The sequence below is a fragment of the Salmo salar genome, chromosome 23 (assembly GCF_965601325.2).
Source record: "Salmo salar chromosome 23, fSalSal1, whole genome shotgun sequence".
Taxonomy (NCBI): domain Eukaryota; kingdom Metazoa; phylum Chordata; class Actinopteri; order Salmoniformes; family Salmonidae; genus Salmo; species Salmo salar.
Genome location: NC_138313.1, coordinates 21,102,347 through 21,115,930, shown reverse-complemented (window position 1 = coordinate 21,115,930; position 13,584 = coordinate 21,102,347). Strand labels below are relative to the sequence as shown.

The following is a 13,584-nucleotide window of genomic DNA, read 5'->3' as shown; positions in this document are numbered from 1 at the left end:
AGAGATTCCCATAAAAGTGTAGAGGAAAATTTATTTCCAAAATAAACATACAAATGTGTTACTGGGGCTTTAATACTTTGTTGGGTCAATGTTTGGTTGAAGCCCAGATGGAGTGCACAGTAATTAGAGCAATTGGACGGTAACAGTTTAATTTCTTAATTGATTTGATTCAGCAACATATCCTCTTTCCTTCTAAAATACAATTCCTTTTGAGTTTTAGTGGTTTTATGCATATACTCAAACACATAATTCATATTTCCCAATGCTGTAACAACTAATGTAAAAACTAACCTATCAAAATACTGCTTGTTCCCTCAGAATAAAAAAAAAAAGGCAAACGTGTAACAAGATGCTGTAGAAAAATATTAATTTCCAAGTATAAAATACCATCTTGCAGTTAATGTCTGCAGTACTCAGTGGTTGTGTTGGGGAGGGGGTAAGTAAACAGGGAAAAGTCTAGAATATACTTTGGCAGGAGTTCCCTGAGAAGCTTCTGAGACAGACTGCATAGGTAATAGTGCAGCGTCTCCTTGGTGACAGGCTTGTACCACGTCTGTCGCTCAGGGAAGTGGACGTGTGGAGGTGCACTAATACGCTGTAGCACATAGTCCGCATCACTCTCCAGATGCTCATAGGAGCCAATGAAGTCATAGGACACGGCACATGGCTGACACAGGTTGTAGATGGGCATCCAGTGCTCATTCATGCGGTCCACATCCTCATCCAGCAGATAGCGCACAAACTCAGCAAAAGTCACATCATCCCCAGCCACTGCTGTATCCTTGGCATGGCCCTTTCTGTAGCGCCTGATGATCTCGGCACCGTACTTCTCCTGGTAGGCCTTGATCTCCCCAAACTTGTTCCTGTAAGCGGAGAGAAGGCGCTCCATAGGTTCCCTGACAAACATGAACTTGAAGTAGTGTTTCAGCCTGTAGCGGATCTCCTCAGGCTTCAGGGAGGACAGGAAGAGCAGGTCACTCTTGTGGTTCATCTTGATGTTGACGTCCACGTTCTCTAGAGCCCCACTCAGGACCTTCAGAACCCTCTTCCAGTTGGAGCAGGCCACCTTGGGGACGTAGCAGTAGAGGAAGCGGTGCTCGTCATTCACCAGGATGTGCTGCAGCAGGGTTTTCTTCTGCAGGGGGCTCAGGGACCACACACTGTGAGGCATGTTCTTCTGACCACACATGGTCCGGATGGTGCGGTTACGGATCTCCTGGAGAATCTGAATGGGGTTTGGAGGAGATGTAAAAAAATACATTAAAACTAAACTCAGCAAAAAAAAGTTTTGGCCCTTTTTCAGGACCCTGTCTTTCAAAGATAATTTGTAAAAATTCAAATAACTTCACAGATCTTCATTGTAAAGGGTTTAAACACTGTTTCCCATGCTTGTTCAGTGAACCATAAACAATTAATGAACATGCACCTGTGAAACGGTCATTAAGACACTAACAGCTTACAGACGATAGGCAATTACGGTCACAGTTATGAAAACTTAGGACACTAAAGAGGCCTTTCTACTGACTCTGAAAAACACAAAAAGAAAGATGCCCAGGGTCCCTGCTCATCTGTGTGAACGTGCCTTAGGCATGCTGCAAAGAGGCATGAGGACTGCAGATGTGGCCAGGGCAATAAATTGCAATGTCCATACTGTGAGACGCCTAAGACAGCACTACAGGGAGACAGGACGGACAGCTGATCGTCCTCGCAGTGGCAGAGCACGTGTAACAACACCTGCACAGGATCGGTACATACGAACATCACAGCTGTGGGACAGGTACAGGATGGCAACAACAACTGTCTGAGTTACACCAGGAACGCACAATCCCTCCATCAGTGCTCAGACTGTCCACAATAGGCTGAGAGAGGCTGGACTGAGGGCTTGTAGGCCTGTTGTAAGGAAGGTCCACACCAGACATCACCGGCAACAACGTTGCCTATGGGCACAAACCCACCGTCGCTGGACCAGACAGGACTGGCAAAAAGTGCTCTTCTCTGATGAGTCGCGGTTTTGTCTCACCAGGGGTGATGGTCAGATTCGCGTTTATCGTCGAAGGAATGAGGGTTACACCGAGGCCTGTACTCAGGAGCGGGATCGATTTGGAGGTGGAGGGTCCGTCATGGTCTGGGGCGGTTTGTTACAGCATCACCGGACTGAGCTTGTTGTCATTGCAGGCAATCTCAACGCTGTGTGTTACAGGGAAGACATCCTCCTCCCTCATGTGGTACCCTTCCTGCAGGCTCATCCTGACATGACCCTTCAGCATGACAATGCCTCCAGCCATACTGCTCGTTCTGTGTGTGATTTCCTGTAAGACAGGAATGTCAGTGTTCTGCCATGGCCAGCGAAGAGCCCGGATCTCAATCCCATTGAGCACATCTGGGACCTGTTGGATCGGAGGGTGAGGGCTAGGGCCATTCCCCCCCAGAAATGTCTGGGAACTTGCAGGTGCCTTGGTGGAAGAGTGCGGTTACATCTCACAGCAAGAACAGGCTAAATCTGGTGCAGTCCATGAGGCGCACTACAGTACTTAATGCAGCTGGTGGCCACACCAGATACTGACTGTTACTTTTGATTTTGGATGTTTCTTTTTTTTTGCTGAGTTTATGTAAGACTTATAAGATAATAATACAATATCACTCGTGTCAATCTAATACCTACACAACATGTTATGATATGTATTCCATTAGAGTAGACCACTATGAAAATGTAAATGTAGAAAATGCATCCCATGAAATGTTCATGTGCAAACGGCACTTGATTTCTATTAAATATCTGTAGTGCTCAAGCAAGGCCTAACATTTCATGACGAGATGGCATCATGTACTTTTATATAAATAAAATGACTTTGAAGTTATAGCCTACATTATTTGTTTACACAAAGTATCCTGTGACAACAAAAACATTAATGGAGTAATAAGTCCTTTAGTTATTTGGTTATGAATACATTTGTCGGCCTAAGGTATTTTAAAGTCATATTCTTCCAAAACATATCCAGCCAAATCAAGTGGTGGGCTACTGGGAATCTACAGACCGTGGCTTCAGTTTACCTGGGATTCTGCGTCCACAGCTGGATCAAGATTTCGGGCTTGTCTGAGGTAGCCTGACCTCTTGCTGTATCCCCGAGGTGGTGGTGTCTCCATACTATTCAGCATTCCTTTCTCTATCATGAGCAGAAGGCCCCCGGACGCCACGATCACGGCGAACGTCAGCACCGATGGCAAGACAGCAGAGCTGCGGCGTAAAGAGCCGGAGTTCAAAGTTTTTCTGAAGTTTATCACGGACCCGCTCCTGGCCCCTCCAGACTTTTTCAGTCCGAAATCTTGGTTTCGCGGAGGCATCATCGATCTCTGAATGATGTCCGTTGGATATGTGATATGTTGTTTTTATGAGGAGAAAAAAGTGTGTGAACTACCACGTACACATAATATCGTATTCTCAGTAGGCTGCTACTACCAAAAATACTCCTGTTCCTGTAAAAAGAAGAACGCGTCAGAGGGGATTGTGGGAGCTGTAGTTGTGGAGTATATTTTGTCCCGCTGGGTTTGGGGGGATCGGGGAAGAACTTTACGAATCCTATGCCGACTCCTACTGGAAGACCAGCCTACCTACAATTGCAACCAGCTGTTTTCAGTTTATGACTGCATTATGAATGTCTGTCTTTCCAACAGCAGTTTTGCACATTGATCTGATAAAGAAGTAATATTGTTGTATTATTTTACTTGTATTATTTTATTATTTTAGGCTTATTTTTTAGGATGGTGCTAAATCATCGGAATAGTCTCCAACTATGGAGGCCTTTATGCTTCATGAATTGTGGAAGCACCCACTCATTGGTCCTTTTGCAAGGGCTGGCTCAAGATGCACAAAGAAGTCAGTCATGTCAGTCTTGCCCCACAGCCAGCGAACAATAACGGTGTCACGTATGTCCCCCATATATAAATACAGAGAGAGAGCGCATATTCGTCACATCAAATTTTTGCCTAATATTTGAGATCCATTGCACTGCGGCTTATTGAAGTGAGGTTTTCTATACTAATATACTAGTCATTTTCAGACATAATGTGATAGGCCACTTCACTGTGACAGACCGTGAAGACTGTCAATGACAAACAAGCACCTCCACTCCGAATCAAATCAAAGACACATACTATGCCTATCCAGATATTATTTATACTCGATCAATAGCCAACGCTAGTGTGTGAACATATTCTATATAGGTCTAGATTTTTAACCAACAGGAGAGTGGCATCGTAGCCTAGAGGAAGGCGATCGCTTGTGGACGTTGGGTGATTTTTGTGCCAAGCGCAGCCTCCGCCAGCCACACCCTCACGTGCGTGCAACTGTGCGGGACTCTATTTCTCATCAGAGCCGTCTGTACGCTTGGCCATGCGTGCGTGTCTGTCGCGAGCACCCGCAGCATCAGCAACACAAAGAGGGTCGAAGAGCTGTTCGATTGGAGATACAAGGCGCCGCCGGCAACTTCAAGGCCGATTTGCGGGGAAACAAGATCACTTATAAGGTGGTGGAGCTTGTTCTTTATTCTGGCATATTTCTTTGTCATAAATGGTGTCTTTATTTTCAATAGGCTGCTGACCTTGTCACAGCCTCTCATTTTCATTGACCTGCTGACGATTGCTCCATCGTTTAAAGATGTGTTTGTGCGCTGGAAATGGACAATGTTGTTTTATTTAATTATAAATGCGTGAACATATTTTCCGTGGCTCGAATTGCGGCGATAATTGGCTATTTGTCATTTTCATGATCATATTTTCAATGATTGCATCAATTGGATGTTCACCCTACAGCTTTCGTTTGTTGGCTACTGTCTCAATATACAGTAGGCATATTTGTGATAACATATTACATAAAAGATAGACGCTTTGTGCTCCATATCATGCTTACGTGCGCCTTCTTATAGCAATGTATATATAACCAAGAATGCAGCGCCTCCGTTATAGTGAAAATCTTTACTATGTTGCCGACCCCCCACGCTCTCTTGGGTCCATCCCTGCATCCCTTCCATGACGTAGGGCCTACCTGTGACATCTCTTATTTTGCCATGGACCCGAGAGAGATGCCATTATGCATTTCACGCACTATTGTTTAGATCCTTGTCTCCATATATTAGATGGAATGTATAGAACAGAAATCATTGTCTCAAACGTTGTAACATCGGATCTGTGGTGTTTCAGCCAATGATTTTGGCCTCGTTCTTCAATGCAGCATTTACCGTTATATGTAGCATTTTTCCTTCGATTTTAGTCCGTGAATTTAGCCAGGAATTGACATTCAGGTTTCTTATCTGTAGTAAAGATACAGTTGGCTGATGCTGAGTTGTCTACATATCAGTAATGGTTGGCTTCTTTCGAGTATCTCATTAGCTTACTCATTGCAGAATGAGCAATAAGAAGATCAAGTAAACCCCCATGCCTTGATGTGTAGACTTTTTTTAAAAACTGCCCAGTCTTGTTTGTCTCCCAGATGGGGATCATTGTTGACAATAGGCCTCTGAGAGGGTTACATATCTCATAGCTCATACATCTAACCCTAAATGAGCTCTGAGTGCCTACTTCCATGTCTTAAATGAGACCAAAGTGGTTTGGCAAAAATAATGATATCCCTGCTCAAAGTCTATGGATGTATCTGGTTGGGTAGGTGATAAGTGGGCACATAGACAGATGGATGCTCCTCCCCTACTGTAGCACTGAATGTTTGGAGTCATCAAAATGAGTTGCTGCATTTTGTAGCCCTGTAGTCTGTACTGTACCCTTTGCAGTGGGAACTAGAGAAACAATTTTCCCAAGCGTCACTTTCACTGTCAATAATTCATGGGGCAGGGGATACATTTTTTATTTTTTGGAAAGAACATAAAATACTGCATTGGTATTTGGTACCTTGCCAAGGTGTAAGGTCCTCCGCTTTTGACAAGTGTTTGTGGTTTCTCAGATACAGTGGCTTAGTCAAGTCGTCTCCTGTTATAGACAGAAATCAAATCCATTGTCAAAACCATACAGTATTGGTATGTTGTTTGTTTATACGTTTGGCTTTGCCATATAAACAGTTTGTACTCCCTGTAATCTATGGTGAGAGGGATTACATGTAACAAAAAGTATTGTTGATATTCTGTAAGAAATGACAAATGGAAATGTGCTCAAACAGCATCTTATTGGGAGGATGAGGACATGTCTCTGTGTCACACAATGTAATTACATCACTTGATTCCTTCCCAGGTCTGTGCAAATTGTCATTTGGCCCTCTGGTCTGTAAGTACAGTATGATAGTGCGTTTTCACAGATTTGGTTCAAGCTAAAATAGCAGTCACAGAAAGCTTCCTCGAGGGAATTCTAGGAATGAATGAATGGATATGCATCCTGTTTTCCCAGCGTTGTCGACAAACTACTCTATGAAGGGTTGTTTTTGTCTGCATTCAGTACTGGCTTCCTCTTCCATAAATGGATCTGAGCCATTCCTGTAATAGATTTTAGTCCATTTTCACTCTAGTTTTATCCATGAGCCTCTTACCACAGCATCCGATCCAATCACACTATTCAAACACTGCACAATTCCTGTAGCACCACATAGTTCAATCCATCAGGACATGACATTCCTGAATAAGAATTGGACCAGTTTTTCATAAAGCATCATCTAACAGGCCAGTCATACTGGAGGAATTTCATTCCGATCAATACACATTTGCATTCAAATGAAACGCCACATTTTATGATTTACAAGCAATGGCTGCTACTGTATGACTGAGAGTCATCGCCGCAGGCTGTTGATCTTGGCCTATAAATCTCCCTGCTCGTATAATGTTAAATGATTTAGACTTATTTCTCCTCACATTTCCCCTGTGTGTATGTGTGTGTGTTTTGTGGGAGTTTCTATTAATAAAGCCAGTCAGAGAGCAGTGAGTCTTTGATGTGTTATACTGCTGTTATACAGCCTCCAGGCTGGTAAAGCCCCATCATTACCATATCCTTATGAGACTGCAGTGTGATAATACTGCCAATGCTCTGAGGGGCTTTATAGGTGACTCATACAGCCCTATTAGGCTGTAACGCGACACCCCATTATGCTGCTGGAGGAGACCCTTCTAACTTTGAAATAGTGATGGCTAGTAGTCTGCTAGCCAAATACAATAATTTTTTTTATCTGATGCGATTACTGTACATTATCTCAGATTACAATACAACGTATTTCTCAATAAAACTTGTATAGCTTTACCCTAATATAACATTTGGATTTCAGTCCAATAAAGCCTCATCATTTTATGATCATCCAATGATATCTCTTTAGACCTAATGGTTTCTAACCCTCTCAGATTTTTTTAATCCGATACAATTGATCTTGTGACTGTTAGAACCCTCTGACAACATCATGATTCCACCAGACTACTCTATGAAGGAGTCCACAAAGACTATGCATTCCTCAAGACTGCAAGATGGTTCTCCTGACATTGGGGCAGTGCTCTGAGAGACTGCTATAACACGGGACCCACTGTAACACATGTACAATAATAGGCACATATACACAGTTACACACGCACATTTGCAGTTCATTCACAGTGATCGGCTTTGTGTGCGTCAGCCAGCTGAAATGACAAAATGCCACTCTGTTCTCCTCCTGCACTGGCAGATCAGGCTAGGAAACAAAGTATCACTTTGTGCCTCCTTAGGCTCGCAGCAACTGACACAGCAGGACACCCGGCGTCTCTCCTATCACAGGCCGACAGACCACCCCTTCCAGACGCCCTTCCCTCAGAGAGACACCACCTAGCCACTTAAACATGAACGTGTCTACACACAGTCCCACAGAAAGTTCTATATGCATGCAAACATACTGCAGATGCCATGTGCCGACAATCACAACAAATAGCCACTGCGTGCACTTGCAATCTTAACATTTGGAAACAAAAACACACTGTCACATGCAAGGGGTACACACACAAACACACTCAAGCCCTCACTGCATCTGCGCAGTGACACCTGACTCCAGGTAATGCCCTAGTTCCACAGTGACAGCAGGCAGGTTGAACGGCCACGCGCACACACAACACTCGCATAGAGATACAGTATCTCCGCACACAGACACAATAGCAGCAAGGTAAGACTGCATTCTTACACAGTAACGAACGCTATTTCTCTTTAAACATCCATTGTGTCAATTGTAAAGTACATGTACTGTATGTGTAGTACTGGAGCGCAATGGTAGAATGATATAATTACTGTTAGCTTGCTCTTGACGCAATTAGTGTAATGCTCAACACCCAAAAACATTAAATCATATTTGAATGGAACAGCATTTTACATTTCTTCCTGGTAAATGAATAACGCTATACTGTATTCTCCAAGTTCATAGGATGCAAATATGCTTCAGTAGGTAACATTAAAAACAGTTTGCACATGAAGTGCCGGCCTCACATCACTGTGCCATTGTGAGATGGCCAGTGTGAGGGGGAAAAAGGCCAATTTATTTAGTTTTTTTGTTATTGCATGGCACAGGATTACCTCACTAGTGGTCAGTAGGGTAAGTGTAACCCTGTTGGTCATGTGACTGCTGCTTTGTGTATCTCACGCTCTGTCTCACCATCCAACCTTTTCTCCTCTGTCTTCTGCTACTGTTCACGTCTAGACTTCAATTTAGTCCATCTTCTGTTTGATCCCTTCTATCTTCCTCTTTTTCACTCCAACTCCTGCTGTCATATTATGGCTGATGTTGTTGCTCTCGGTTTTATAGATGATATACTCTTGCGCATGGTAAAACTTGCAGTATGGCGACAGGGAACATCATCGGGCCATCAGATTCCTGTCGATCTCATTGTGATGTCAGCTCGTATGCGTTAGCGAAGCAGTGATCGTTGAGTCTTCCCTGGAGTGAGGAGGGACAAGCCTCTTGTGGTGGTAGATCCCTTTGGCGTCTCCTTCGGTTCTGATTTGCTAAGACTCTGTTGCCATGGGAACCTGCGGTTGCTAAACTTCTGCTATTTTTCATCGGAGGATGGAGAGAAGAGAGAGTGAGACAAAGAGAGGGGTATATGTGACAATAACAACCCTGTTGTAAGGCACTGCTGACGTTATTGGCACTCTAGTCAATAACAACCCATATTCTGTAACCAACTAGAGGGCCTGACCTGAATCTATGGATTCTATGTCTTTGTCCCCCACGCCCGCCTTGCTATGTAGTACTACTTACTAGGTTTGCTTCCTCATTATAAGGGACATTTGTAATCCAATTAAAAACTTGCCTTGAGGCTACAGGTATCTGCTAAAGTAAGGGAATTTGGCTCCAACCCTCATCCTCATCCATAACTTCAAATACCTTAGTTGCCCTCCATTTCATACCTGATCGCCATCCTATATTTTTAATAACAACCCCAAAGCTGCTGTTTATCTTTCTGTTTGTATTTTATTTCCCTTTGTTTCTCCCAAAGCCGCAGAGAGAGGAAGCAGCAGCAGCAACGCCGCTGGTCTGGGTAAAACATTGTGCAGAAGGGCAGATCGATGTTCCCTAAGGTTTTTCTGCAGTGGTGCGCAGCCCTGTCAAGTTGTGCCGCTAAAATAGGTAAAGGGTTGCACAGTTCCACCTCGTCTGTCCGCTTCGACAACAAGCTGTTTACGCTGTCGAGCTACGACACTTTAGCCAACCCATTGCGCTATTTATCATGGCACTGAGCTATGCCATTGAGCTATGGCAGTTAGCTGTTAGCTGTCCCACTGTGCTTATGACAATGAGCTGTGCTATGAAGCCATTGCACAGGGCTGTGTCACAGTGGAGCGATGTTGAGCTCTTCAGTGGCTACACAGCAGCTCCACTGCAACACAGCATTGTGATGCTATGCCACTGTCACACTGTGTTGCAGCTGTACCCTTGTCAAAGGCATCTCTCTCTCTCTCTCTCTCTCTCTCTCTGCTTCTGCAGAGCACATGGCCGCTCCTCGTGCTTCTCTCATCCCATCTGCAGCTCTGCTCTCAAGTCTGTCTACCACATCACAGACAGGCGCACACACACACACACACACACACACACACACACACACACACACACACACACACACACACACACACACACACACACACACACACACACACACACACACACACACACACACACACACACACACACTGCCATGCAGACACATGCTCAACATACACTCATATGGTCAGCTCAGCTAAAGCTATTCTACTCACACACCCAAAATATGCCCAGGCATATACAGTGCCTTCAGAAAGTATTCACACCCCTTGACTTTTTCCACACTTTGTTGTTCTACATCCTGAATTTAAAATGTTTTGTCACTGGCCTACACAAAATATCCCATAATGTCAAAGTGGAATTATGTTTTTTGAAATTTGTACAAATTAATAAAAAATGAAAACTGAAATGTATTGAGTCAATAGGTATTCAACCCCCTTTGTTATGGCAAGCATAATTAAGTTCAGGAGTAAAAAAAATTTAAAATCTTAACAAGCCACATAATAAGTTGCATGGACTCACTCTGTGTGCAATAATAGTGTTTAACATGATTTTTGAATGACTACCTAATCTCTGTACCCCACACATACAATTCTCTGTAAGGTCCCTCAGTCGAGCAGTGAATTTCAAACACAGATTCAATCACAAAGACCAGAGAGATTTTCCAATGCCTCGCAAAGAAGGGCGCCTATTGGTAGATAACATTTTAAAAAGCAGACATTGAATATCCGTTTGAGCATGGTGAAGTTATTAATTACACTTTGGATGGTGAATAAATACACTGAGTCACTACAAAGATACAAGCGTCCTTCCTAACTTAGTTGCTGGAGAGGAAGGAAATCAAGGATTTCACCATGAGGCTAATAATGACTTTGAAACAGTTACAGAGTTTAATGGCTGTGATAGGAGAAAACAGAGGATGGGTCAGCAACATTTTAGTTTATCCACAATACTAACCTAAATGACAGTGAAAAGAAGGAAGCCTTTACAGAATTTAAATATTCCAAAACATGTATCCTGTTTGCAACAAGGCACTAAAGTAATACTGCAAAGAATGTGGCAAAGCACACAGTGTTATATTTGGGACAAATCCAATACAACACATTACTGAGTACCACCATCCATATTTCCAAGCATAGTGGTGGCTGCATCATGTTATGGGTATGCTTGTAATCACTAAGTACTGGAGAATTTGTCAGGACAAAAGAGAAACGGAATGGAGCTAAGCACAGGCAAAATCCTAGGGGAAAACCTGGTTCAGTCTGCTTTCCAACAGACACTGGGAGATGAATTCAACTTTCAGCAGGACAATAACCTAAAACACAAGGCCAAATCTACACTGGAGTTGTTTACCAAGAAGACCGTGAATGTAACTGAGTTACAGTTTTGACTTAAATCTACTTGAAAATCTATGGCAAAACTTGAATATGGCTGTCTAGCAATGATCAACAACCAACTTGACAGAGTTGAAGAATTTTGAAAAGAATAATGGGTAAATGTTGCATAATTCAGGTGTGGAAAGCTCTTAGAGACTTACCCAGAAAGACATTATGTAAATTAGATATTTCTGTATTTCATTTTCAATAAATGAATGTCAAAATGTCTAAAAACATGTATTCAAATTGTCATTATGGGTATTGTGTGTAGATGGGTGAGAACAAAATATATATTTAATACATTTTGAATTCAGGCTGTAACACAACAAAATATGGAATAAGTCAAGGGGTATGAATACTTTCTGAAGGCACTGTACATCCACACCCACGCACATACTGTACACGTATGCAAACACTCATACACACTTCCACACCAATTACATGAATACCGGCATACACTAACACAGTCACTACTCCCTTACAACCAATAACATACTCTCACGCACATCAGTACACACAATATACACATTCTCTCTTATACATCTCCACACATGATTACTGGCTCCTTGTCCTGCCCTAACTATAGTCAGTCAGGACAAAGAGCCATTCTTGGTGAGACATTTCTGAGAGGCTCTGTCAGACCCTGTCACCCTCAGAGAGGAAAAGCATGTAGCAGAGAGAGTACAGCATGTTGTTGATCACACTCTCTGTCTATCCCTCCCTCTCTCTCTCTCTCTCCCTCTTGCTCTCTCTGTCTCTATCCCTCTCGCTCCCTCTTTCTCTACCCCCCCCCCCCCCCGTCTTTATATGTCTGTCTCTATTTCTCCCCATCTCTTTCTCAGGACTGTCTCACCATGCCAGGCTTCTGGCCCAAGTGCTTAGAATTTTACACACCATGTGTTTCCACTGTACATCTGAAAATCTGTGGCTCAACAACGTGATGGTGTCTAGAGACTGACAGGTGTTGGATGAGAGGTGTTGCAGCCAGAAAGCTATGTGTGTGATGGAGGTGTTGAGACGATTCTCTGGTGGTTTGTGTTTTACCAAACATGCAAGATAACACCAGCATCTTTCATGTCGACACATTATGTTTCTTAAATGGTGTCTGTTAGAAGTGGTGGTGGTCTTGGTGGGTGTACCATGTGGTTTTGATCTGAGGGAGCACTGCAGCCATGTGTGACGAGTATTGTCCACGTTGTGCTTACGTGGAGGGTGTGTAATCAAATGCAGGTCTGGAGCAACAAAGTGCTTCCCTGCTGGGTTAACACATTATTCACAGCTGCAGTGAGGCAAGGAGAGGAGGAGAGGCAGAGGGAAATAATACTGTGAGTATCCAGTGATTTTGTTCAGTTGTGATTCTATTGATTTGAAAGTTGCGTTAGGTGTCATTTCAAAGGTGTGTTGTTAGTGTCATATAATTGCAAAACTTTTCCCCAGCTATCTTAGGTGTTTGTTTGGCTTTATAACAGGAGTGATGTTTGTACACAAAATGTGTGTAGCACAGTGGTCTCTGAGCGGTTCCCCTTGCCGTTAACAAGCTAGTCACCAAGGGACCCTCCGAAAGAGGGGAGAGAGGAGCATAACTAGATAGAGGAGAGCAAGGGATAAGTGTGCCATTCAAAGTGCGCCCTTTGCGTGAACTCTCATGTTTCTCCCTTCACTCAGGGAGTGCTGCTCTGTCCACAGCATTTTCTATTTTTCTTTCCTGACAAGGGACTCTCACACTAAAGACAACTACAACCCCCATGTTCACTCCCTTTTTCTCTCACCACAGACAAGGTGTGCCGTTACCATGGCTACGGACGCCAGTGAAACTCATTTAGAGGTAACCGTATCCGAAAGCCCAGGTAAATAGGAAAACAAGAGTGATTTTAGACACAGCCTTAAAGAGACAGGACTGAGACTAGAATGAATGATAACATCAGGATACAATGAGGCCTTTGTTGGCTTTATATTTAGAGCTCTCTTTAAGTGTCTCTTTAAGAAATGCACGGTGTGGTGATGTGTAGTACAGTAACTGATATCAAAAGCGTACATAGGCCTATCTTAGTGTGATGTGCTATGGCCTCTGTCTTACCCTATGTGTTTTCTGCACTATGCTTCTGCTTGAAGAGCTGCTCTTTTATCTCCTATTGATATTTACTATGGTGAACTGATACATTCTGAATTGATTGAATTGGCAGGACAAAAACAAAAGGGAAGAAAACAACATGAATCAGGACAGCGAGCAGT

General features: G+C 43.3%; 2 protein-coding genes across 2 annotated transcripts in view; one reads left to right on the top strand and one right to left on the bottom strand.

Annotated features, from left to right (window-relative positions):
• Positions 1-11: 11 nt before the first annotated feature.
• Positions 12-3,499, bottom strand: chst14 (carbohydrate (N-acetylgalactosamine 4-0) sulfotransferase 14). The gene is made up of 2 exons (XM_014169019.3): positions 3,052-3,499; positions 12-1,225 (listed from the first exon to the last, which is right to left on the bottom strand). The coding sequence occupies exons 1-2, from the start codon at positions 3,343-3,345 to the stop codon at positions 398-400; spliced, it is 1,122 nt and encodes a 373-aa protein (XP_014024494.1). The 5' UTR covers positions 3,346-3,499; the 3' UTR covers positions 12-397.
• An 871-nt stretch (positions 3,500-4,370) lies between these two features.
• The window catches only part of cracd (capping protein inhibiting regulator of actin dynamics), a 29,674-nt gene continuing 20,460 nt past the window's right edge, over positions 4,371-13,584 (top strand). The window contains exon 1 of the mRNA XM_045706506.2: positions 4,371-4,523. The gene's annotated coding sequence lies outside the window, so the exon portion shown is untranslated. The remainder of the gene's footprint in view (positions 4,524-13,584) is intronic.